This window comes from Marmota marmota, unplaced genomic scaffold (genome assembly GCF_001458135.2).
Source record: "Marmota marmota marmota unplaced genomic scaffold, marMar, whole genome shotgun sequence".
Classification (NCBI taxonomy): Eukaryota; Metazoa; Chordata; class Mammalia; order Rodentia; family Sciuridae; genus Marmota; species Marmota marmota.
The window spans coordinates 66632023-66656987 of record NW_026000174.1 but is presented as its reverse complement, the minus strand read 5'-3'; the positions used below and the strand labels follow the sequence as shown (position 1 = coordinate 66656987).

The following is a 24965-nucleotide window of genomic DNA, read 5'->3' as shown; positions in this document are numbered from 1 at the left end:
CCCGGCCTGGAGTGGCCCCGCCTCCGGGCCAACCCGCGATTCATTCCGAGAGCTGATTGGACTAGGTCGGTGACAGTTCCCGTTACCCAGGAAACCTGGGCCGGGCACTTTCAGTACTAGAGGGAGGCGGCGGGCCCGGGTCAGGGGCCTTGAGAACGGGCTTGGGGTGAGACCTGTGTGCCAAACCACCGGCAGGGCGGGGAGGGGAGGGGCGGGGCCTAGGTAGGGGTTTGGGGCTGCTCCCGAGCACCTGGGCCCCGAGGGGAGATTTAGGTCCTGGGCAACTCCCTGAGCTCCCTGCCCGACCAGATGCAGTAGATAGATGAGGGCCTGGAAGGACCGGCGGGCCTAAATGAGCTAAGGTATTAGAGGGAGAAAGGGACACCTGTCCCTTGTCTCCCACCGCCGCCGTTTCCCCAGTTTTGCACCCTGACTACCTGTCATCTTGTCCTCGCAGCCCAGAGCATGTTCCAGATCCCAGAGTTTGAGCCCAGTGAGCAGGAAGACTCCAGCTCCGCAGAAGGGGGCCTGGGCCCCAGCCCCGCAGGGGACCGGCCAGGCCCCTACAAGAATCAACCACCAGGCTGCGGCTTGGCTCCAGGCCTCCCCAGGGACACCGGTCACCAGCAGCGGCAGGCAACCAGCAGCAGCAACCATGGAGGTAGGTTCCCCACCACTGACACCACCTGCCTATCAACTTTGCCTTCAGCCCAGTCACTCCCTACACTCCAGCTGCACCCACACTCACTGAAAGCTTTGAGGGGAGTTCCTAACTTCTCTGAGCCTCGGTTTCCTCTTCTGCAAGCCAAACAATCACCACCACTTTGTAGTACTATTGAGTTAATTGGCAGGAATGGGCAGAAGGCATTGATTATAGAGATGGTGCGTAATAAATGCTCAAAAAGGGCATCTGTTGTTATGGGACCAGGAACAGAAATCGGTGAAAGGCAGGCAGTGATCCAGAAAGGCAAGTGACTCTCCTAAGGTCACTCGTGCTTGGTATTAACTAAATAGGAGGTGGGTTGGAAGACTACTTGATGCTTGCCACAGGGTGCCACCTTTCCCTGGGATAGAGCCTTCCACCAGGTAGGTGTGTGCTTTTCCACCCTGAGGCTCACCCATAGGGAACTGCCCTTGTACCAGGGAAGGGCAGTTGATCCCCAAGTGGAAGACAGCCCTCCCAGGCTATGTGACTGGTGTGGGAGTTGGGAAACACTGGGGTCATATGGAAGGATGGGCACAGGAGGGCCTGGGCATTTCTCAGTAGCCTGCATCTCCCTGGTGCCTGGCACTGGGCTGGCACCTGAAACAGAGAGGTCTTGTGAAAGCCAAGTCCTTTCTGGCTGCTGGGGTGCCTCAGTGAGTGGGAAGCAGTCCTTGCCCTGTGGAGCTTACGCACTCTTCTGAGGTGGGGGAGATAGGCTGGAAACATGGAATGCATTAGAAGATGGTGTGTGCTGGGGTCGGAGCACAAAAGAGAGTACAGAGAAGCACAGTCCTGGGGGCTGGCAGAGTCACTGGGGTGGATCTTGGGAAGAAGCCACATGGTGGCCTGGCTGGAGGAGGCTATGGGTGAGCCATTCAGATGTCTGTGGGAAGACCTTTCCAGATACAGGGAAGAGCAGATGGGGAGGCCCAGGTGCCAAGACTGCCTCAAGCTAGTATGCCTCCCAGGGGAAGGAGGTGGGGAAGGGTAGTTGAGGCCCCACTCAGTCTGTGGGGACTTTGAGTGAAAAAAAGTTTTGTTTTTTTTTTTGGTAATAGGGATTGAACTCAGGGGCACTTGACCACTGAGCCACATCCCCAGCCCTATTTTATATTTTATTTAGAGACAGGGTCTCACTGAGTTGCTTAGGGCCTTGATTTTGCTGAGGCTGGCTTTGAACTCTTGATCCTCCTGCCTCAGCCTCCCAAGCTGCTGGGATGACAGGCTGGCACACAGCTTTTTAAAAATTCTGTTGGTGCTGGGATTGAGCCCAAGGACACTTTGCCATTGAGATATATCTCCAGCTCTTCTTATTTTTTTATTTTGAGACAAGCTGGCCTGAACTTGGGATCATCCTGCCTCAGCCTCTCAAATTGCTGGGATTAAAGGTGTGTGCCACCACACTCAGCTATAATATTTTTTTAGTTGTCACTGGGCCTTTATTGTTCTTTATATATATGCCTTGCTGAGAATCGAACTCAGTGACTTATACATGCTAGGAAAGTGCTCTACCACTGAGCTAGAGTTCCAGCCCCCTATATTTTACTTATTTTATTTTTTATTTTTTGTAAAACTCATTTTTTAGTTATAGGTGCATACAATGTATTTTTATGTGGTGCTGAGGATCGAACCTAGTGCCTCACACATGGTAGGCGAGCCCTCTACCACTGAGCCATAGCCCAGCCCTGGCCTTGAACTTTTGATCCTCCTGCCTCAGCCTTCTGAGGAGCTGGGATTGCAGGCTAGTGACACCACACCCAGTTTAAATGTTTCTGTTTGATTTAATAATCAGTGTCTTAAAAGCAAGTGATTTCCAAAAAAAGATCACAAGGGCCAGTGGCCTGCCTGTACTGTGTGGCCTGGAACCTTCTACCTGGGCAGGGCAGCTCACATTGGATCTCTTTGCCCTTCTATTTCCTGCCATTGGGCTCCTGCTGGATTGTTAAATGGGAGTTCAGGTGGCCTCCCTTGCAGGAAGGACCTGATGCTTGCTTACCAACAGTGCGTAGGGGAAGGTGCAGAAGCACTTGCTGTCCTGTGTCTCCATGGCCTTCAATAAAAACCTTCAATAGGACCCACTGGAGGTTTAAAGTGAAGATGGCTGAAGTTGGGCTTACAGCAGGGGCTGGCAGACCACAGCCTCTGGTAAATCTCTGTGTCTAAGAATGGGCCGTGAAGAGTTTAAAGCTGGAGGTGCAGTTGCTGGGCCTGGGGCACCTGGGAATGTCCAGGGCTCAAATGGTCCTCATACCTCAGCCTCCCAAGTATCTGGGTATTTATTTTGAGAACGAATCTTGCTAAATGTGGCTGAGGCTGGCTTGGACCTTACTATCCTCCCCTCAGCCTCTCAGTTTCCAGGATTACAGCCTGTGGCACTGCATCTAGTGATTTTTCACTTTTTAAAATAGTGGACAAAAATCTAGAGAACAGTATTTTTAACAGGGGAAATTACATAGAATTCAGTTTTCAGTGTCCCGAATAAAGCTGTAGTGGGACCCAGCAATGTACCGTCAGCTCCGTATGGCTGTGGCTTCTTCCAAGCTGTGAGCGTAAAGTTGAATAATTGTCCCAGAGACTGTGGCCACCAAACCTGAACTATTTGCTTCCTAGCTCTTGACAGAAAATATTAACCATCCCCCATCTTAGAGCTTTCTGATTTCATCCCCTCTGACAGAGTGGGGGCCTGCTGTCTCAGCCCACAGGGGCTACAGGATGCTGATGGCTTGTGAGGCCACTGGTCAGGGTGGGACAGAGCACTGGGGCCGCAACCTCTGCCTCCTAGGGCAGGGTAGTAGGGCTTGCGAGGCCTAGCATCCTAAAGATGGGATCTAGGCCTGGCCCTGCCTAGTGGGGAAGCGTCACAGCTTCTAAGTACCTGAACTGCACTGTTTTTATGAGGGTGCCTGTGGCAGCAGGAAGGTGGAAGTATTGGGCCCCACCTGCTGCCCAGAAGCCTGGGGGGTAAGTCAGAGCTTACAGCTGGAGGTGAGTTGCTAGACCACAGTCCCCTCCCACACCCTATCCCGCCTCAGGCTAAACTCCAGGTGGATGGCCTGAGTGGGCAGGACTGGGTATCCACCCAGGCTCTAGCACTCCCTTCCCCTAGAGGGGAAATTGGCTTAGGCACACCTGACCTCTTTCCCTAGGGAGTTCACAGAAAATCTTCTGGATCCACCCCCCTGCCCCAGTAAACAGATACTTTTGGTTTTCCCAACTAAGTATGGTGAGGCATACCTATTATCCCACCTCCTCAGGAGGCTGAGGCAGAGGATCACAAGTTTGAGGCCAGCCTCAGCAATTTATCAAGACCCTAAACAACTTAGTGAGACTCTGTCTCAAAGACTTAAAAGGGCTGGGGATGTAGCTCAATGGTTAAGTGCTCTGGGTTCAATCCCCAGTACAAAAAAAAAAAAAACGTCTGGGGATATAGCTCAGTGGTAGAACACCCCTGGATTTGATCCCCAGTACTACAAAATAATAATCCATTTTATGCAAATGGGCATCATTTTGATGATGGCATGGCTTGATATTGCCAAATTCATTACTTTGCTGAGAATCTTCCATCCCATAGTACAGGCTTTGAGCTGTTTTTGTTTGTTTTGGTACCTGGGATTGAACCCAGGGGCACTTAACCACTCAGCCATATCCCCAATCTGTTTTTTGTTTTATTTTGAGAAAGGGTCTGGCTAAGTCCATAGGGCCATGTTAAGTTGCTGAGGATGGCCTTAAATTTGCAATTCTCCTGTCTCAGTCTCCTGGAGTGGCTGGGATTACAGGCCTGTGCCACCACACATGGCTTCATCCCTGCCACTTGCTATATGATCTTGGGCAAATTACCCTGTCCTGCTTTAGTTTCCTCCTCTGTAAAATGGTGTCTGTGAGGAAATTTCCTGTTAGCACAGGATGAGGACTAAATGAATTCATACATTGGAAACATCCAATCTGTCCTAGCCCATGTTCCTATGCTTTTATTTATTTATTTTGTGCTGGGGATTGAACCCAGGGCCTTGTGCATGTGAGGCAAGCACTCTACCAACTGAGCTACATCCCCAGCCCCTTATGCTTGTTTTTTGTTGTGTTTGTGGTGCTGGGGATCCAGCCCAGGGCCTCCAGCGTGCTAGGTGAGTGGTATACCGCTGAGCTATCCTCCAGGCCTCTTCTGCTTGTCTTAATTCCTGGGAGAGTGATAGTGTTAGCACTACTCATTGGAAAGTCATCACTCAGGTGACTTGCACGTGTCAAATGTTGAGTTCTCAGAAGCTGACATTGCCTGGACATTTGGTGGCAGGCAGGGTGTGCCACTGTGACTCAGGAAAGTTCCTAACCTCAGTGCCTCTATTTCCTCATCTGTAAGATAGGGAGGATTTGGTGTCTGCCTCACTGGGGATGTGCAAGGACAGGGTGGGATGCTCTCCTGTGTTCTCCCAGTGGTCCTGGGAGACAGGGATTGCCCCCATTTCACAGAGAAATACACTAAGACCCCAACGGGCTCAAGGTCCCAGAGCAGGAACATGGTCCTGGCTGAACCCACGGAATTACTGATCCCTGCTCCACTGCCCACGTCCCATAGAAATGAAAAGCAGGCAGGCCCATTTTTTAAGATTTTTTTTTTTTTTTTTTAGTTGTAGATGGACACAATACCTTTATTTTATTTTTATGAGGTGCTGAGGATCGAACCCAGTGCCTTCCACATGCGAGGCAAGCACTTCTACAGCTGAGCCACAACTCAAGCCCCGGAGAGGCCCATTTTTTATCAGGAGTTTTTCTGTTCCTGGCACTCCAGCCCCATCCCAGTTGATTCCTGATTTAGCTGTCTGTACCTACTTCCATCTGGCTCTTCTGAGGGTTTGAGGTACCCTTGCCTGACCTCAGGGTGGGCCTTTTTGGTTCCCACCCTCTTCTAAGTGGGGGGGATCTGACTGGAGAGGGGAGATGTTCTGTTTGATACACCCCAGCTTCCACACCTGGCCTAAATCTTCCCTCCTCCAAAGACTTCCTGACCGACATCCTTGTCTGTGAATGCCAAGTGTGTGCCCCAGGCTGTCTTAGCTCTGGGTTTTCTTCTCCTGGAAGTATTCCTAGGTCTTGGTGTGAGCAGCAAGGTATAGTTGGCAGGAGTCAAGAGTGGCACACGGTACCCAGATCAGACCTCACAACAGAGATCCTTCTGAATATACTGACCTACAGTGCTGGCAAGTCACAGAGCATTTCCACACTCCTTATTAGGTGTGACTCTTTTACACCTGCTGGGAGTAAAGCTAGGATTAGGCCCTCGTGAAGGTGATGAAGTTGTTCAGAGTTAAAGATGGTTGGACAGGGAATGAGGTCCATCCCAGTGGACACAGGATTCTATCAAACCTAGGGACTTCGAGCCTCAGGGCTTATAAGTCTTCTCTAAGCCTCAGTCATCTCATCCGTAAAGCGGAGACAGTGGTAGTACTCAACTCTCAGGGTGGTTAGGAAGATAAGGAGGGAATTAATGCATAGTAAGTGTTCCATAAACTTCACATCAAAAAAGTCAACAAACAGCCCAGCATAATGGTGCATGCCTGTAACCCCAGCGGCTCCAGAGGCTGAAGCAGGAGGATCTGGAGTTCTAAACCAGCCTCAATGGCGAGATGCTAAGCAACTCAGTGAGGCCCTGTCTCTACATAAACTACAAAATAGGGCTGGGGATACGGCTCAGTAGTCGAGTGTCCCTCCCCGAGTTCAATCCCCAGTACCAAAACAGAAAAAGAAAAGTCAACAGTTCTGGACATTTTCTTCAAAGCAGGTGTGATGAGGGATGCATCAGTGTTGCTGCCAGGTTCTCATCCTCTGGAGACCCCTGCAGATCTTGTGCAGGACGCCTCCCTAATCCTAGTAATTACAACCACTGCCTCTTTAATTCCAAGCACAGTGTAAAATCATTTATTTAATGGGCTAAAAGGCCTCGACCCTTATTGGCACTTAGCAAAGATGTGCGGGTTTAGTGAGGCCTTAACTCGATTTCCCACAAAAGCCCCCGAGCTTCCTTCCATTTACACAGGAGGGTTTCGCAGCTAGGGGGACGCAGAGGAGCAGAGATTTACTTTGCCCCAACCCGCTAACCCTTCTGCAGGCGCTGGGGCTACGGAGACCCGGAGTCGCCACAGCTCGTACCCCGCAGATACCGATTTGGATGAAGAGATGGAAGAGGAGCCCAGCCCCTTCCGCGGCCGCTCGCGCTCGGCGCCCCCCAATCTCTGGGCTGCACAGCGCTACGGCCGCGAGCTCCGGAGGATGAGCGACGAATTCGAGGGCTCCTTTAAGGTGAGCGCTGGCCCTGCGGCGTGCGGCGTGCGTTGACCTGTAGTTCGAACCGCCTGCCCCCACCAGGTCCTTCCACGTCTCAAGGCATGCTGGGACTTGTAGTCCCGGACCATGCTGGGACCTGTAGTCCCGGATCACTTTTTACCCGCCAGGTCCTGTCATATCCCGGGGCACGTTGGGACCTGTAGTCCCGGACCGCCTCTTTCGGGTATCAAGGTTCTTGGGATATTTCTTCAATTTGGGGGGGAGGGGTACTGGGAATTGAATCCAGGGACCCTTGACCATCAAGCTACATCCCCAGTGCCCCCCGTTTTTTGAGACACTATCTGGCTAAATGGCTGAGGCTGGTCTCCAACTTTCAATCCTCTGCCTTAGCCTCCCTGTAATTCCTCTCTGGGATTACAGGCGTGCGCCATCGCGTGGGGCACACGTCAATTCTTGAATTGCGGTCCCATCTTCTAGGTGCTAGATATTTGGCTCTTCCACTTAGATCCCTAGGCATTTTCCCAGTCCCCAGCTCTGGCTCTAAACAGTCCCCATTCCTGAGGGCCTAAGCGTCCTCTGTGGCTGGCTCCCTGACCATTCGGTACAGGACATGCTGGAGGCCGTGGTCTTTTACGTCTCCCCGGATCTCCTCTACACTGGGTTCCGGAAATGGAGGTACTTGATTCGATCCGCCTGGGTAAGCCGATTAACTTAACCCTTTTCTTCCTCCCACCCCAAGGGACTTCCTCGCCCGAGGAGCGCGGGCACAGCGTCGCAGATGCGGCAAAGCTCCAGCTGGACGCGCTTCATCCAGTCCTGGTGGGATCGGAACTTGGGGAGGCGAGGCTCCGCCCCCTCCCAGTGACCGTCCCCACATCCCAAACTCCACCGGTTCCTGTCGCCGTTGGCGACCATCTTGGGTGTGGGCGGAAATCTCCGCAGGCCTGTGCAGAGGGGACCCTTCTGTCCCTTGGCTGGGAGGCGCGTGGGAGCGCAGAGGGTAGGTCCACGCAAGTTTTGAAGGTTTTCCGCCCACGGCTGGCCGCCCCGCCCTCGGGCGCTGGGCAGTCCCGCCCAAGCTGCGAGCCGGGATTTAACCCTTACTTCGCCAGGGCCCTCTCCTCCGCCGGGAAGCTGTGGGCCCAGCGACCTACATGCTAATAAAAGTCACACCTGTGCCGCCGCGTCGCCTCTGTACGTCGCTTGGGGTTGGACCAGGATGGTTCTATCATTGACATTTTTAAAAAATGCCCCCAGCTTACACATGCAGGAAACAGGCTCGTTTGGGTGACATCCAGGGACAAATTCGGGGAATGGGTCAAGGCAGTAAGTAGAGCCACCTCGGGGTGGGGCGACGCGACTGGGCCCCAAAGACTGCCAGGCGCTTAATCTCTAGTATGGTAATTGGGAACCAAGGCTCGGCTGCCACTGGAATTCCCGCGCTCTGTAAACCATGCCGTGGCTCCCCAGAGAGGGGTCATTTGTTCCTATTTGGGTCAGTACTTTCGAGCAGCTACTGTGTGGCCGGCCTAAGGCCAGCTCTGCTTGGGGACCTGGCAGAGTGCTCAGGGCAGGGGCAGCGCAATCACTAGGGAACCAAGAAGCTTCGCATGGGGACCTGGCTCAGGGCTCTGTTCCAAAAGATTTATTGGCACCCCTGTAGTCCAGGCCATTGCTTTGTGCTGGGTACACAGATGAACTTCTCCACAGTCTGGCTCACAGAGGCTTCCAGAACCAGAGAGGGGTCAGCCTCCTCTGGCAGGACAGTCAGGGAGGTCTGCCAGGAGGGGGTGGGCTGAAGTTGGAACTGTCATTGCAGAGAAGAGGATGAGGGGACCCAGGAAAGATGGGGTAGCAGTAGAGGCCAGGCTTCTGAGGGGCTCAGTAGCACACAGGGTAGTTTTGAGGACTCAGGACCCACATGGAGTGTTTGGGTAAGTAAAGGCCGGCCAGTGTGGGCGGGGAGGGAGCAGGCTGACCGCTGTGGGGCCAGGATGGGCATACAGGAGAACTGGCAGACTGGGGGACAGGACAAGGTCTGACAGCAGGAGGAGGGCCATTTAGGCAATGGTATCCACCCTGAGGAAGGGCCCAGGGCACAGGTCCCAGCCCTGGGGAGGCCCTACTTCGGCTGCCTGGTTTCTCTGGCCTCCCTACCCCATCTGTTTGCAGGAGGCTGCAGCAAAAACAAAGCAAAGAAAACACTCAATTGGCAGGAGATAAGCCCAGATAAGAGGCTGCCTTCCTCTGGAGGAGGGAGCAGCCAGCCCGGGAAGCGCCAGGAAGCTGGGAGAGGCCTTGAAGAGGTGCCAGCCTGGCCTTGCTTTGGAGCCCGCCGGGCCAGGCCCTCACGCCCTCACACCCTCGCTGTGGGGTCTTTGCTGCTCCTCCGTGGTCAGAGGCATGGAGCAGGTCTTCCAGGCTAGCCGAAGACAGTCTGCCACAGAGGGTCTGTGCCCTCCCTGCCTCCAGGTCAGGACATCTCCACTTAGTTGTGGCCTGGCACCACCTGGCTTCTGCTCAGGGCCTCAGTTTCTTCATCTGTAAAACAGGCAAAACATCTTCCTCACAGGGATGAGGGGGTCACATGTTGTCCCAGTCCCTACCATGTCTGGGACTGTCAGTTTCCCATCTCCAGGGGTCAGAGACAGGCCCCTGACTGGCTTACTTATGAAAGCCCAGTTCCACCAGGCTATCCACCACCACCCCCTCAACTGCCTGCGTGGGACCCCAGAGCCGCCCAGTAGAAGGTGGTGGGAGCTTGGATCATATCAGGCAACAGGAAGGGGGCAGGGAAGGCTTCCTGAAGGAGCCTGTACCTCTGAGAAGGGAGGACAGGGAGAGCCAGGACACAAGCCCAGGGGTCACAGGGCACAGAGGCAGGAGGGTCTGGGGGAAACCAGAGCCTCCTGTGGCATTGAGGAAGCCAAGTTCAAGCCCACCAGCTTTTGACGGGGGTCTGACCTCGACCCCACGGACAACTATAGAAGAGGAAACCTGGGACCCAAGGGAAGTGCAGAGCTGGACTCCAGGCCCGGGGTCCAGGACCTGGAGTCCTCAACCACACCGCACACGGGCTCCCTGAAATCCACTTTTATTCATGTAAAAAAATCCCCAAAGCATAGAGATTGTGACCCCTGCTTCCCAGAGCTCCGTGTGGTCCCTGGGAAGTGAGGGAAGGACGCCCATCTGGGTGTGGGTGTCATGGGGGCAAGGCCCGGCCCAGCCCAGCCCCTTCCCTAGGACTGAGGTTAGGAAGGAGGGGCTGGGGGTTAACGGGGCCCCAGGAAGATGAAAGGAGTTAGTGTGGGGCACTTGCCCCAGGTTTAAAAAAATATAATTTCTAAAGATAAAAAGTTAAAAAAAAAAAAAAAAGCATTAGTGTCTTCACCTCCTGCCCTCTGCCCAGCGCCCACCCTGGCCCTGTGGCCACCTCTTGCCCGGCCAGGTCAGAGCTGCGTGTTCTCCTCCTGGCTCTCCGAGTCAACACCAGACAGGTGCCCACTGCTCCCAGGTGCATGGCCATTGCTGGCACAGGCCACCAGGGGCCCGTCCCTTAGCCCCTCTGGTGTCTCTCCCAGCAGGCTCCGTCGGATCTCCTGAGGCAGCCTCGCCCGCTGCTCCTGACACTCCTGGGTCAGCTGGGCCAGCAGCTACAGGAAGATGGGTGTCACAGGGAGGCCAGGCCACCAAGCATCTGCCCACCAGCTTCCTATAGGGCCTTACTTTGGGCTCTTCTTCTGCCAGTTGCTGTAGCACCTGCTGCTGCCCAGCCACTAGGCGGTCATGTCGCTGCTTCTGGGCCTCCTCCAGCTGTGAGGGTGGGCAAGGGCTCAGCTGAGGGACCCTGAGGGAGGTCAGGGTCCTGGGGCTCAGGCTGGGCATGACCTACAGGGAGCTCCAAAGCCACTGGGCACTGGTGCAGACAGTTGTCCCTGGATATGAAGCAGGCACCAGGGGGCTGTTGGGACCCTGGAGGAAGGTCCTATCAGCTTTTGGATGGCAGCGTGCCACCAGGCCAGACACCAAGGAGATGGGCTTCTTTTTTCTTTTTTTACCAGGGATCGAACCTAGAGACACTTAACCACTGAGCCACATCCCCAGACCTTTTTATTTTTTCATCTCACTCAGTTGCTTGGAACCTCTCTAAGTTGCTGAGACTGGCTTTGAACTCCTGATCCTCCTGCCTCAGTCTCCTGAGGCCTGGGATAACATGCACTCCAGCACCACCACGCCCCGCTAGGAGAGGGATTTCTGATGAATGAAGGATTAGGGCGAGGCTAGAGTGGCACTCACCCGACGGATGGAGTTGACGGACTCGGTGATGTGCCGACGGTTAATCTCCGTCAGTTCCCTGCGAGGAGGGAGGCGGGATGGACTCAGGGCCTGGGCACTGTGCTGCCTGCCCGGGCCCCCGACTCCTGGCCCCAGCACTCTTACACTTCTTTCTTATGTTTCTCTCTTGTCTTGGCCTCAGAGATGCTGTTGTGGCGCTTCCTGTCCAGGATCTTCTGCAGCTCCTTCTTCTCCCTGGAGAAGCCGGTAGCGGAAGGGGAAGGTCGGTGGCAGGGTCCTGGTCCGGTCCTCATCTGGGCCAGGAGTCCCTGCCACACCCACACGAGGGTCTCCGCCTTACCTCTCGTTCATCTCCTTCAGCCTTTTGAACTGAGTTGTGTGCACATCCAGGACGATCTCCCTGAGCCGCTGCTGAGCCTGGGGACACAGCAGCCAATGGGTGCCACAGGCCAACGCCAGGTTAATCCAAGAGGCAGGCTCTCCCTGGCCACCACATGCCCCCTCACCTGTCTCAGGTGCTCTAGCCTCCGCTCAGCCTCTATGTCCGCCTGGGCCTCCCTCAGCTCCAGCAAGCTCTGCACCTGTCTGTTCTGGAACTCTCGATACCTCTTGGCCTCCTCCTCCTCCTTCACGTCCTCCACATCGGCGGCCCCACCCCTGTAGGGAGAACCTTCTGGGTGATGCTGAGTCCACCACACGGGAGGGCAGTGGGGACAGCGCATGTGGTAGCAGCAACAGCAGACACCACCCAGGAGGAGAAGCCTGTGTGGCCAATACTCCTTAGGGGGACGTCAACAGAAATGTCACCCCCAGGAGAAGGAATCTGGGGCTGGTGTGGGAAGCTTCGGGTCCCGTCATACACCAAATACTCCTGTGGGGTCGGGGCCCCTCGCTCGGCACGCCCACCCACCATGGAAACCATGTGCACACAGGGCCCGACACTCCTGCCAGGGGGCACAGCTCGGGTGGCAGAGTCTGTGGGAGACTCATGGGACCAGTGGGTGCTGGCACCTGCTTTCAGCCCGGGCCTGGGCCAGAGCATCGAGCAGGCGGCGGGTGAGGGCCACGGCCTTGCGCTGATGCTTCTTGTGCAGCTCCCGCAGGTCCCGCTCCTGCCGGCTCCGGAGCTTCACCAGAGCCTTGTGGCCTCGGAGCTCCTCCAGCGGAGTGGGGGCCACCTCTGGGAACCAGAGTGCAAGTGGGCAGGGTGGTGGAGGGGCCGGGCTGGGCAGGTGCCCTCCAGGTGGCCCCACACCCAAGGCGCTCCTCCCTACCTGAGAGGATGCTGGCAATGAGATCGTCCCGCTGCCCTGGAGAGGAGAGGCCTCCGTGAGAGGCTGCAGGAAGGGTGGCGGGGCCTCGCCCTCAGCTCACCCCTGGCCCGGGTTGCCCCTTACCTGGGCTGCTGAGGGAGGTGCTGGTGGGGGAGGTGGCAGGGCCCGGGGTCCAGCGAGGGGGAGTCTCCAGTGGGCTGGGTGTGGGGTTTGGGGATGGCTGGGCCCCTGGCTGCTGAGACTGGGTCTCCTGGCATGTCTCTGGGCCAGCCTGAGCCTGGGGGTGGAGGAAGAGGACACTGTTTCCAGAAAGGCTGTTCTCTCCAAGCCCTTCCATGCTCAGTCTCCAGGCCCCCCACCCTGCCAGCTCCCCAGCCCATCTGGCTGCTCAACTTCTGGTCTGTTTGCCGATGAGAATAAAGTGGATCAAGCAAACCCCTCCAAGCCCCTGTCCACCTAGGGCATAAGACTGGGAGGTGCCCAGCCCCTTGCCTGTGCTCAGGAACTCCCAGATGGTTCTGGAAAGGCCTGGCCCAGCTCCAAGAATCCTTGCTCTCTGGATCCCTCCACCCTGGCCCAGTCCCTCGCCCTCACTGCTCAGCTCCTGATTAAATCAACGAAGGAAATGACCGCAGAGCGGGCACCAGTCTCTCCTGCTAACAGCTCTGCCAAGGCCTAATTGCAGTCAATCTCTTCCCACCGCCGAAGGTCCCTAGGGAATGGCTCCGGGCATGCGGCTAAACCTCTGCACCCGACCCCTCCTCAGAGAAGCCACCGCCTCCTCCATGCTCACAGGCCCCATGTTCTTAAGGGCTTTGTGGCCTCAAAACTTCCCTGGTGAATTAGCCAGGAACCCTTTTTTTTTTTTTTGGACAGGTGTGATTTACCATTAAGCTATGTCCCCAGCCTTTTTTTTGGGGGGGGGACTGGGTCTCATTAGATTGCTGAGGCTGGCCTCAAACTTGTGATCCTCCTGCCTTAGCCTCCTGGGTCATTGAGAATGGGAGAAATTCTAGTCCAATCTGATTCAAAGGCCTCTCGGATGCTTCTATCTCCTAAGATCCCACCACTGGGCATGGGGTGCTACTTTGTGGCCGAGCGCTTGCCCTGGGTTCCATCCCCAGCACCAGGAAAAAACACAGTGGAGAGCTGGGGGCTGCAGGGACCGCTCCAGCAGGGCCATGCCCAGAGGTCAGCCATAGCCAGCCCACCCACACCCACACCCACAGCAACTGTGTGCATTGGTCCCAGGGTCAAGGGGAGCCTGAGCCCTGCCCACCTCCCAGCCTGCTCCCACCGCCAGCAGGCTCACCTCGCTCTCCCCAATGAGAGCGGCCAGCTGCTTGGCCCGCTGGTCCATCAGGCTGACATGCTTAATGGGGTTGATCAGAGCCTCTGCATAGTCTGGGGAGGCAGAAGGCGAGGCTCTCAGATGGTCACACCCTCCCCACCAGCTCTGGTCACAGCAGGGTAGGAACCTGCCCTCAGGGCTGTCGTCCCCACTCCACGCTGCCCCTCTGCCCCCAGCTCACCCTGGTGATCATCAGGGATGTAGTCAGAGGCCTCCGTGTAGATGAGCAGGGCTGGCAGGCACAGTGGCTGGTTGGCCTCGTTCCGCAGGCAGACGTAGTGGTACCCTGGGGGACAGAAGGGCGAGTCAGCGGGGCCTGGGCAGGTCCCCCACATACTGCCCCCGTCCTGCCCAAACCCGCCAAGGCTCACCTGAGCGGATGGCAGAGACAGGCAGAATCCGGTGCCCCACGAATCTGCCACCCTCCTCAAAGGCGGCAATGCGAAGGGACGCCAGCGTGGGCAGCACCACCTGAGGGACAGACTTGGCTGAGCCACGGGGCAGAGCCCGAGCCACGGGGCAACCACACCAGTCACTAAGGCCTGACGCCCAGAGCAGGTCCCGATACAAGCTGACCAACCTGACCGCACATCTCCATGGCCTGGCCCACTGGATGACTGGGCCCTCAGGGCCCTGAACCAAGAGTACAGGCAGACAGACCCCCTCAGGCCACCGCAGGACAGGCCAGGTCATCAACCGCCCAGAACTACAGTGAGCTCCAGTCCAGCATGGAGTCTGCCTGTCTCTGCCTTCCCCAGATCCTGTGAGAACGTGGAGATCGGGGGACTGAGCAGGGGTGGGTCCTGAGCAAGAGCTTCCCGCCTTGGGCAGGCTGTGGGACCTCCTGCTGGTCCTTGCTCTCTGTCTCACCTTTCTGTTTCTTTCTGTCACCAAGAGGTAGGCAGAAGGCCCAAGCCTGATTCTGGACATGCAGGGCCTGGGAGGTCTCAGGACCCCTTCCCCCATGTTCCAACCCTCACTGGCCACCTGTGAGCCTGGTCCTGCTCCAGTGACGGAAATAACTCTAACCCTACCCTACCTACCCTAATCCCCCCTGAGAGCCAGGGTGGGTCAGGCTTGCTCACCTTGGGGAAGTCAAAGGGCTCCTCATCCCACACGGGGTTGAACGAGTTCCCCTGAGATGTCCTTGTGCGGTACTTGCGCCGTGTGTCAACGGGGAGACCAAACATATCCACCTCCACGTAGATGCCCACCTTCCTGTCAGAGAGGAACTGCCCCGAGATCACCTGGGGTGGGCGGGCCAAGAGGGTGAGGCGGTGGCTGAGCATCCTGCCCCTCAACACCCACGGCCCAAGCCCTCTGCTGCCCCACCTTGACCCGCAAGGCATTGGCCACAATGCCATCCACGATGACCTCAGTGAAGGGGTCAAAGGACTTGTCCGGCCGCCGCATGAACTCAGGCTTGAGCAGGTACCCGCTGCGCCCATTGTACTCAAATACACCTGCATTGAGCTGCATTGGCACATCTGGGTGACATGGACAGGGGTCAGTCAGCAGGCTGAATGAGGTCAGGAGTCAGGCAGGACAATGGTCATTGGGGGTAAGTGAAGTCCAAGGGCCAGGGCCAGGGCCAGGGGTGGGATCAAATGGTATCACAGGGTCCAAATTCAGACAGAGTAAGCAGTCCTTTCAGGCAAGATGTGCCTGGCCCTGGGGCACCATGGTATAGGGTCAAGGCAGGGCAGGGCTCACCCAGGGTCTGAAAGTTGAGAGCGACGAGCTGGCAGCCCACGTTCCAGAAGAGCTGGGGCATGTAGTTGGAGGAGTCCACGCGGGTGCCCTTGGGGTAGATGCGGCTGAGCTGCTGCTTGTTGTATCTGAGGTTGGCGGTCAGGGACGCAGCAGGTACTGGTGCCCAACCCCCGTTGGCCTCCCCCTCCTGCCCTGAGCCTGCACTCCTGCAAGTCCCCCACCCAACCCTGGCGGAGGTGGGCTCATGCTACCCTTCTGGCCTCCACTGCTCAGCCTAGCCAGGCCCCCCAGATGGTCCAGACCCGCCCAGCCCAGGTGCTGCTGGGCCAGGACCCTGGGTGGGGCTTAGGCAGAGTAGCTGCGAGCATCACCCTGTCCCACCACGAGGCCCCGGAGGATACTCCACGAACTCCATGGGGCTCTTGGTCAGCTGCTCCATGGCCTTGGTCTCCACAAAGGAGGACATCTCGAAGCACTTGTTCCTTTCTGGGGGTTGGCAGAGGGAGGGTGTCAGGCCTGGCGGGGCCTGGTGGGAACAGCTCCTACCCACCACCAGCCCCACTCACTTCGAGCAGCCTCAAAGGACTTGAACTTGACAGGCTCGATGTAGTTGACCAGCGTCGACATCTCCTCAGTGGCATTGACCTCACTGCTGGCCGTGCCCTGCAAACCCCAAGCCCCAATCAACAGTGCAAGTCCCTCGCTTGCCTCCCAAGGAGGCGCTGACCCCGCCCCCACTGCTGCCTCGCAAGTAGCTTTCCCAAGGGCCATAATGCCCCCACCCCGGCCACGTCTTCTGACAGTCCAGGGCCTCTTCCAGGCCTGGGCACCATGCCTGGGATCCCTCTCCTCCACAACAGTCCCCCAATCCTCCTCTTCTCCTGACCCCCAGAAGCTGGAACCCCTCAGTTGAGCATGTGAACCACCAATCTCCATTCCTAGGCACTTTCCAACACTACCTCGCAAACAGACAGCTCTGCCCGCACCACCCCCACTCTGGGCCCCTCTCCAATATGATCTCCCAAACAGCCAGACTGACTCTCTCACCTCCACTGCTCATGCTCCTCATGACACTTTCCCACCCTGAACTGGCCCCTCCTGAACTGAAGCCCAGCCCAGGGCTTTGCATGAACTGTTCCCACCTCCTGAGGTCTGCCCCCCCCAACGCCGCCCCAGGTCAGACTCCCCTTCCCCACAATCCCACACCGACCGCATCTCACCCCTTCCTGGGGGATACTGGGAATGGGGATATGCTGCTCATTTTTGAGGGACATTTAGAATGGAACTCAGGGGCATTCTAACAGAGATATACTCCCAGTTCTTTTTATGTTCTATTTTGAGACAGGGCCTTGCTAAATTGCCCAGACTGCCTCAAATTTGTGATCCTCCTGCCTCAGCCTCTGAAGCTGCTGGGATTGCAGGCATGCACCACCATGCCTAGCTTATGAGAATAACTGTGCATGCACTGTTATTGTGCCTGAATGAAGAGCACACGTGTGCACACACACTCACTAGGGTGTTCACACAGTCAGGAGTACCCTGCACCCACCAATACGCTGGCACATGGTGGGCACTTGGCAAATCTGAGAAGGGAATATGTATAACCTCCGCTCCCGTCCGCCTGTGGGCCTGACCTCATCTGTGGTGGGTTTTTTGGGGTCTGTAGATTCCTCCTCTTCTTCATCTTCCTCCTCATCCTCACGGTCAGCAGACCCCAGGACATCAGGGCCCCGGTTCGGGACCTCCTCACCCAGAGACTTCTGGGGCTCCAGGCTGGGCTTTTCCAGCCCCGTCTCCTCCCCGTTACTCAGGCCTGGGCAGCTGTCCGAGCTGGGGGACCCTGCAGAAGGCAAGGCCACAAGGGTCCAGAGGTCAAAGGGCAGAATCACACACTGATGCTCAGGAAACTCGAGGGCTGTGACCAGTGTGTGGCACTCTTAGGACAGTGTGACCTGGGGAAAGGGCAGGGGCAGGCTTCCATGGTATTAGAGCCAGAGGGGTCAGAGGTCAAGGTGAAGTCTGGAGTGTACAGAGCAGGAGGTGGACAGGATGGGTGGGGGGTGGGAAGCCAGAGTCTGGGCACAACAGCCTTACAGCAGGGGAAAAGGTGACAAGGTGAGTGGCGGGTCAGGGTCAGGCAGAGCCAGACCCAGGGTGCGGCTCAGATGAAGAGGGACCCCAGTGACGACAGGCTAAAGGTTAACTGAATTTACACCCAACTGGGTGGGCAGAGTTGGGTGGTCATAGGACAGGGGCCAGGGGCCTGAGGGTCAGAGGTCAGAACTAAGAGCCCTAGCCTGGCTCTGTGGGGGCCAGGGCTGAGGGGTCAGGAGTTGGCTACAGCCAAATCCAGCTGGCCACAGCCAGATGTGCCGGGGTCAGTGAGGGTCCCAAGCCAGTGGACCTCGGTGCAGGCTGGTCACCAGGAGGTTGGACTGGGCCAGGCTCAGTGGCATGCGAGGAAGGGCTCGGGGGTCTAGGGTACCATGAGGGTTCAGAAGGAGGAGGTTAGGGTCAGGCAGGGTCAAGGCTGAGCCAGCGTACCGAGCTGGGGGGACGAGGGCTCAGTGGTGGCAGAGCTCTCGCTCAGGGCGGAGTTGCTCTGCTCTAGGGGCCGCTTGCGCGCGGCGCTGTCAGGGACACTGGTGCTGGGCCGGTGCCTCTTCTTGTTCTTCACCAGGATGCGGCCCATCAGGTCCTGGGGGCTGGGCAGGGGCACGCCCGGCGCCAGCTGGAGGGGGTGGGTAGGTCAGGGTCTGCTGAGGCACCCTCCCCACCCCGCACCCCGCCTCAGCTCCAGCCGCCATACCGGGTACTTGTCCAGAGGGTCAATGAGCAGCGCGTCCCCAAAGATGGAGCGGCAGTACTCGGCCATCTTGGCCTGCTGCTTGGCCCTGTTGGCAAGGTCAGAGGTCAGAGGTGCCTTGGGGAGCTTCAGCAAGGCAGGACAGAGGTCACCAGAGCACAGTGGGAGGGCCGTCTCTGGGTCCACCAGGGGTCCCCATCAGAGGTCTCCATGTTAGAGATTCCCGGGGGTCCTGGGTCAGGGGCCCACTCACGAGTCCACGTGGTTCTCAAAGGACAGGATGACGGGGTAGGGGGAGGTCTTGAAGGCGGTTTCAGCGATGGCCTCTAGCACATCCCGCAGCGGCACCTCGGTGGTCATGGTGAAACCGTGGGTGATGAAGGGCTCCTCCTCGGGAGGCCGCCCCTTCCACACGTCCAGCTCCACACAGCGGCAGCCCCACAGCAGCGCCTGGCGGTACATCTCCACCGACGAGGTTCCGGCCAGCTGTCCCGCTGGGGGTGAGGCCGTGTCACTCAGCTGCCTGCCAGTCTGGCTCCTCATCACCCCACTCCACACTGAGCCAGCTGTGCCAGGGACACAGAGGCTCCCGGAGCAGCACGGTCCAGCCCTGGGACACTCTGCAGAGCCCCTGCTCATTTCACTGTGGAGCCAACAGCACCTCCTGCACCCCTGCCCCTGGCGCCCACCCAAGTGGCAGAGCAGGCATCCACCAGTGCTTGTGGCCAGGTTGGTCCCCATTCAAGGGCTCACCCCCTCTGAGACGAACCCCCACCCCTCACACGCCCCACCAGCCTGAACCACAAGGGCCATTCCCAAACCACCCTGGCTCCCCAGAGCCTCCTCCCCGCAGCCCCACCTCCTGCCTCGGGGACCGCAGGCCCCTCCCTGCCTCCAGCCCAGTCTCCACAGAGCACCTGGCCTCAGCCTTCTGACAGCACACCACTCACATCCCTTCCCGCCGCCACCTGCCTCCAAAACCCTCCCCAGCCCCTCACCCCGCGCCTGCCCCAGCCCACACCCTCCCCTCCCTGGCCTCCTTTCTGGCTTCTTCTTTCTCTGGCAGTGCTGGGGACAGAAGCCAGGGCCTCCTCGCATGCAAGCGCCCTGACACCAAGCTCCACCAGCCCCCTCCTCTTCTTAACCACCTAGTGGTCTCCAGCCCCAGGCCTCCGCAGAGGCTGTTCCTCACAGCTGGGCGGCCTCAGCCCCTCCCCGGGAAGCTTCCTGTCCTCAAGTGGGGCAGAGGACTGTCTGTTCTCTTCCTTCCACCCGGGCAAATGAGTTGAAAGAACTGCACTTCAAGGAGGGAGGAGGTGCAGGGCGGAGGGTGGAGGGCGGGGGGCCGGGAGCCCCACTCCCTGCGCCCTGCTCCTGGCTCCCTGCTCTCTGCTCCCTGCTCCCTGCTCCCTGCTCGGGCTCCCACTCCCCACTGCTTGCAGCTGGCTGCCTGCTCCCTGCTCCGACCGCTCACCTGTGAGGTATCTCACCTGTGAGGTACGTGTTGTGTGAGGAGTTGATGAAGTAGGAGCTCAGTGGTTGGGTCATGTCCGCGCTTAGGTCCAGGGCTTCTAGTGGCAAGATGCCATTGTCCTCCCCTCCCAGGTAGCGGCTGAAGCCTTCCATGGACATCTGGTCTGGGGGTGGGGGCGGGGGCAGGTCAGCAGGGCCCTCGCCCTCCACCACCACCGTCCCCTGCCTCTCGCCACTCACCAGAGGCCACTCACCACGCTCCAGGAACTGCTGGTTAGGCTCATACTTCTCGATGAGCAGCCGGGCCTGGGAAGGACGCAGGGGAGGGTACAGTACTTCATTGAGTCTCGGGTCCCTCTGCTTCTGGTTGATGAAGTCCATGAGCTGCTCCAGCGTCAGGTATGGCTTGCCCTTGGCACCTCTGGAGAGGGCGGGCAGAAGCCGGATTGGGCTGGAGTTGCAACAACACCCCCACACCAGGCCCTCACCCTGGGAGAGGGAGTTGGAAGGCCTGCGCCTGGCTCAAGTACCCACAGACTGGATCACTGGGCAAGTGGCCGACCCCTTTGGACCCCATCCACGCTCCCGACCGCTCAGTGCCATCCAGGCAGAGGACGAGCTAGCACTGGCATTTTTAAGGCACTGGGAGCTGCTCTGTATCCAGCTCACTACCCTGTACTTCCAGAGCCTGGAGCTAATCTCAGCCCACTGGCTGTGTGGGCTGACAGGGCCCACAACACACCTGGGCCATTTGGTTCTCATCTGCAGAGTGGATGAGATGAAACCAACCCTGGCAAAGGGTTGTCACTCAGCCACCCGTAACAGCTATGGACACTGAGATTCTGAGCACTGTGAGGCGCTCGCAGGTTGGCCCCCTCACCCTGGACTCTGAGGCCTAGTCCACCAGCACCCCCCTCTCCTCAGTGGGCTAGAGGCACACTATGCAGAGGCCAGACATGGGAGCTCAGGGGTGGGGAGAAGGGTCCAGCCCCGCTCACATCTCCAGCAGGATCTTGTCAATGTCCGGCCGCAGACACAACTTATTCAGAAATCGCTCGAAGATTTCCAAGGAAAACTCATCCGGCCGGATGGACTCACTCTGGGGGCAAGCGGTGTGAGGTGAGAGCCCAGGGATGGCTAGCTCCAAAGCAGTGGAGACCCAAGCAACACCCCGCCCGCTCCTGCCCGCACTCCACATACCCGGTTGAAATTGAGGCCACAGGACTCCAGTGCCGTCTCCACCCGCTTCTTGTCTGCAGAGAACATCTTCAGGATGCTGATGCAGATGGGAGGGTTCAGGGTCAGTGGGGGGCAAAGGTCACCAAGGTCAGGACAGGAGAGATGCTGAGGGGTAAGGGGTGCTCACTTCTTGACAGGGATCCGCCCATCCTGGTTCACCTGCAGCTTCAGCTTCGTGTATCTGGGGAAGTAGGGGCAGGGGTCACACCCTGTGAAAGGCCATCGGAATCCCCGATGTCCCCCAGGGCAGCCGAAGCTCACGCTTTCCGCAGGAAGGTGTTCCGGGAGGCGTTTTGAGCCAGGATATTCATAGCCAGCTTGAACAGCTCCTCCGACCAGACCTGGGGGGTTGGCATTCAGTGGGAGTGGGAGGAGGTGAGCAGCAGGGACAGAGAGGCGGGCCCAGCCCCAGTCCACGCCCAGAGCGGGATCTGATGCACAGATCAGAAAACAGTGCAGAATGCAGCAGCGACCCTAAGTGACAAGCAACTCAGCGAATGAGCAGGGTCTCCCGGGGGCTTCCTGGGCCCCAGCCCACCTTGACTGTGTCATCCTGTACGGCCATGAAGTTCAAGAATGTGGTGTTTACTGGGTCTGGGCCGGCCACCACCGTCATCAGCTTCTCCTCCAGCCGAGCATCAGGACCCCCAAAGCCCAACACTTCCCGGATCTTGGGGTCCTGAGTAATGAGAGCTGAGGGTGAGAAGGGCAACCCCATTCCCCTAGGCCTCCTGCCCTCGGTCCTGGGCCTTGGTACTCACCTTGGGTAGGCGGGCGTAACGGCCTGTCCGCGTGTCCCTGATGGAACTGATATCCAGTGTGTCCACCTCCTGGGGAAACCAGATGCCAGGGTGGGTCTGAGGAGATGCAGGACAAGAGAGCAGGGGCCCCCAAGCTCCCCACCCAGGCTGGGGAGTGGCCACCAGCAGCAGCCCCAGTCTCAGCCCCGACCCCTAGCACTTCCTGTGTGGATGGCTGTTTGCGAGGGGTCAGCCAGCAGCTGGTCCCAGCCCCCAGGCAGACCTGCAGGTCATGCAGGGCTGGGGTCTCCACAGAGACCTAGGCCTGCATGAGCCGGAACAGCATCTGCCCTCACCATGTTGGGTCCTGTCCAGTATAAGAAGAAGCCATTGGGGTCCACCCGCAGGGTCACCAGGTTACGACTGGAGGCTTCCTAGGCACAGCACGGAACAACAGGGGTCAGGGTAAGGTCTGAGGGAGCTGTCCACCCGGCTTTCTGCCAGTGAGCTAAGGTTAGGAAACCTTGAAGCCCTCAGGTCCGCCGCTGCTAAAGCCCCTAAAACAAAGCCAAGGTCCTCAGTGTGACAGACAGTGTTTTGGCTCCCGTGCCCCTCCCAGCCTCGCTTCCCTTCCCTAAGACCCAGTCACATGGGCCACTAGCTGCCCTTTCCTCCTGGCCCAGCTCCTGCCTCATCGTTCCTTCTTTCTCTACCCATGGGATCCCACCCACTTGCTGGGAGGCCTCTCCGACCCCGCCCTGGGACTGGCTTCCCCAGAAGGCCACAGCTCCAGGACAGGGGGCCTTGTCCCCCAGTTGAATCTGCTATGAAATGCTGATGGGAGGAGAGCTGGGGACTCGGCAGTCTGACCCTGTGGCTCCCCTGCACCCCTTGGGGACCCACGATGCCTGGCCTGCCACCCCTCACTGTGTCTCAAAGTCCAGCATGTGCCACCGTGTACCTTACAGGAAATCCTCACAGCCTTCAGATTTGTCCCCTTCTTACAAAAACACGAGTCCCCCCTGCAGGACAAGCCAGGGGACATGGAAGAGCGAGTGCATCAGTCCCATTTTCTGAGGAGGACCCAGTCCCTGGCACACTACCAGCGCCACCTCATGTGACTCAGGACCAGCAGCCAGAGGGGTGTCATCAAGGGCTTAGAATCAGCCAGGGTGGAGGGGCCAGGTGGCCATAGGAAAAACTCCTCTGCAGCTAGAGGATTCCCACCCCCTCTGAACTGCAGTCTGATGGACAATCCCCTCAGAGAAGACATGGTGGCCCACATTCTGGCTGCTCCACTGGGTGCACACAATGACTCCAAGCCCTCTCAGCCCCTGACCACCCTGTGAGGACATACTGTTGTCATCCCCATTTTACACATGAGGAAATTGAGGCACAGGGAGGCTAAGGCTTTGCTCAAGGTCACAAAGAGGAGCCAGGATTTGCCGGCAGTGAAGTTCCAGGGCCCATTGACCTGGGAAACTGGATTCCAAGTCCCCTGCTCCCAGCTCCTAACCATAGCCACAACCCACAGTGGGGCCTGGCTAGTCCTCTAATGTCCAGACCTCTGTTTCCCCTTCTGTATAATGGGAATTGCACCAGCCCCACCCATTGCAGGCTTTGATGAAAAAGGACAGCAGCTGATCTGGGGACACAGGGACAGAGGCCCCCAAATCTTTGGGATGTGTGGTCCTTTCATCCCAGTGTGGTAACACCCAGGTCAACCTCTCTTGGGAATTCCCAACACTGCCCTGGGGCTGTGGACTCCCAGTAGTGTGAGGAGAGAGGAGTACTGCTCCAAGGGCCTCTCTGGGACCCTCCCCAGGAGTCTGGCGTTTAGACATGCCCCAGGTCCCCTACTCTCCAGCTCCAAGCCCTGTCAGCAACCCCACCGCACCCCCAGGGCCCTCTCCCTGTTCCCACTTCCTTATTTGGGTTTATCACACTGGAAGGAAAAGAAGAAACTTTTCCCTTCAGGCTGGCCTAGGGGGAGGGGGGTCTCCCAGGCCAAGGGGGAGACCAGGCACCCCGACACCAGCACACCTGCCGCTCAGGCCACGCCCCCAATCCTCCCCTCGCCCCAGCTCCCACGCCTTCCCGCCGCACCCAGCCGGAAAGGAGCCCAGCGTCTTCCAGGCCTGTGGCCTCACTGGGAAGAACAGCGAGGAAGCTCTCTTGGCCGCCCGTGGAGGCCTTGGGGAAGGAGGGGCCCAAGGGGCAGAGGAGGGGGCACTATGAAAACTGTAGGCGGGGCGCAGAACCCCGATGGGGAGCCGCAGGTGGGGGCCTGGACATCTGCAAAGCACCAGGGGCAGGAATACTGAAAGGGGGGCCAGAATTTATTGGGGTTCAAAGTCCCAAGACTAAGGAGTGGGGAGTAAAGTTCCCAGGGTGGAGGAACTTAGGGGGCAAATTCTCCACCAGGGGGTGACTTGATGCTCCCACCTGACCAGGGAGCTGGGCTGGGATCCAGAAGCAGGGCGAAGGGGTGCTAGCAGAGAGGGTGAAGAAGTGATGAATGAAGAGGCTTACTCAGGCCACCGCACCGGGAAGCGGGAAGTCCCAGGGTACGCACCCAGGATAGGATGCCCTGAGCCGGCCCGGGAGTCCAGGGCCGTGCAGGGGTCTGGGGACCAGGCCAGGATAGGGGAACCAGAATTAGTCTGGCAGGAAGGGGTGGGAAGGGCGAATGAAAGCGGGGCGGGATTTATTGGGGTTCAAAGTCTCCGCGCCAAGGAGCGGAGACAATTTACCAGACCCAAGGGACAGGGTTGGGGGGACAAAGTCTTCAATATCGGGACGCCTGGGGACTCAAGTTTCCGGAGTCCGGACAGGCTGGGAGAGAAGGCGAAGTGGTCAGGCGAAGCTGACTGAGGGTCCCCGGCATCTGCCTGAGCCTGAGTGAAGGAGTCCCCGGATCTGGGCTGAGCAGGGGACGGCTGCACTTACCTCGTCCCATTTGATGAACTTACTCCCGCGCCGCAAGGTCTCCACCACGGTGGGCGGCTCCAGCTGTAGCGCGTGGACGCCGGGCCTGGCGCCCGCCATGGCCGAACCAGGGGCGGCTCGGAGACCCACGGAGCACCGACGG

At 58.1% G+C, this 24965-nt stretch overlaps 3 protein-coding genes across 8 annotated transcripts in view; 1 reads left to right on the top strand and 2 right to left on the bottom strand.

Annotated features, from left to right (window-relative positions):
* Positions 1 to 217, bottom strand: part of Esrra (estrogen related receptor alpha) — a 26729-nt gene extending 26512 nt beyond the window's left edge. The window contains exon 1 of the mRNA XM_015478180.2: positions 187 to 217. The gene's annotated coding sequence lies outside the window, so the exon portion shown is untranslated. The remainder of the gene's footprint in view (positions 1 to 186) is intronic.
* On the top strand, positions 9 to 8165 carry Bad (BCL2 associated agonist of cell death). Of its 3 annotated transcripts, none has more exons than XM_015478186.2 (4): positions 9 to 65; positions 458 to 661; positions 6807 to 6997; positions 7722 to 8165. In XM_015478186.2, the coding sequence occupies exons 2-4, from the start codon at positions 466 to 468 to the stop codon at positions 7845 to 7847; spliced, it is 513 nt and encodes a 170-aa protein (XP_015333672.1). In that variant the 5' UTR covers positions 9 to 65; positions 458 to 465; the 3' UTR covers positions 7848 to 8165. The 3 variants fall into 3 exon arrangements, with proteins under 3 accessions (XP_015333672.1, XP_015333670.1, XP_015333671.1); XM_015478184.2 differs by having other exon boundaries at positions 55 to 166; XM_015478185.2 differs by lacking the exon at positions 9 to 65 and adding an exon at positions 214 to 362.
* Positions 8166 to 8605: 440 nt separating this feature from the next.
* Plcb3 (phospholipase C beta 3) lies at positions 8606 to 24959 on the bottom strand. Of its 4 annotated transcripts, none has more exons than XM_048789067.1 (32): positions 24824 to 24959; positions 22231 to 22308; positions 21896 to 21964; positions 21673 to 21813; positions 21396 to 21475; positions 21262 to 21315; positions 21096 to 21171; positions 20894 to 20994; positions 20150 to 20316; positions 19913 to 20059; positions 18676 to 18916; positions 18426 to 18510; positions 18161 to 18347; positions 17251 to 17456; positions 16183 to 16279; positions 16018 to 16102; positions 15617 to 15741; positions 15236 to 15390; positions 14989 to 15150; positions 14275 to 14374; positions 14085 to 14189; positions 13865 to 13956; positions 12676 to 12829; positions 12553 to 12588; positions 12290 to 12458; positions 11785 to 11935; positions 11619 to 11695; positions 11423 to 11512; positions 11279 to 11336; positions 10709 to 10795; positions 10416 to 10635; positions 8606 to 9523 (listed from the first exon to the last, which is right to left on the bottom strand). In XM_048789067.1, the coding sequence occupies exons 1-31, from the start codon at positions 24920 to 24922 to the stop codon at positions 10432 to 10434; spliced, it is 3678 nt and encodes a 1225-aa protein (XP_048645024.1). In that variant the 5' UTR covers positions 24923 to 24959; the 3' UTR covers positions 8606 to 9523; positions 10416 to 10431. The 4 variants fall into 4 exon arrangements, with proteins under 4 accessions (XP_048645024.1, XP_048645025.1, XP_015333661.1 ...); XM_048789068.1 differs by lacking the exon at positions 8606 to 9523 and adding an exon at positions 22836 to 22896 and having other exon boundaries at positions 10061 to 10635; positions 24824 to 24939; XM_015478175.2 differs by lacking the exon at positions 8606 to 9523 and having other exon boundaries at positions 10061 to 10635.
* Between the last annotated feature and the right edge of the window lie 6 nt (positions 24960 to 24965).

Coding starts and splice junctions, on each gene's coding strand:
- Plcb3 (XM_048789067.1), bottom strand. CDS start 24,922: ATGGCGGGCGCCAGGCCCGGCGTCCACGCGCTACAGCTGGAGCCGCCC. Junction 18,348..18,425: donor ACCCTCTGGACAAGTACCCG/GTATGGCGGCTG, acceptor CACCCCCTCCAG/CTGGCGCCGGGCGTGCCCCT. Junction 11,696..11,784: donor GGCTAGAGCACCTGAGACAG/GTGAGGGGGCAT, acceptor CTGTGTCCCCAG/GCTCAGCAGCGGCTCAGGGA.
- Bad (XM_015478186.2), top strand. CDS start 466: ATGTTCCAGATCCCAGAGTTTGAGCCCAGTGAGCAGGAAGACTCCAGC. Junction 662..6,806: donor CAGCAGCAGCAACCATGGAG/GTAGGTTCCCCA, acceptor ACCCTTCTGCAG/GCGCTGGGGCTACGGAGACC. Junction 6,998..7,721: donor AATTCGAGGGCTCCTTTAAG/GTGAGCGCTGGC, acceptor TCCCACCCCAAG/GGACTTCCTCGCCCGAGGAG.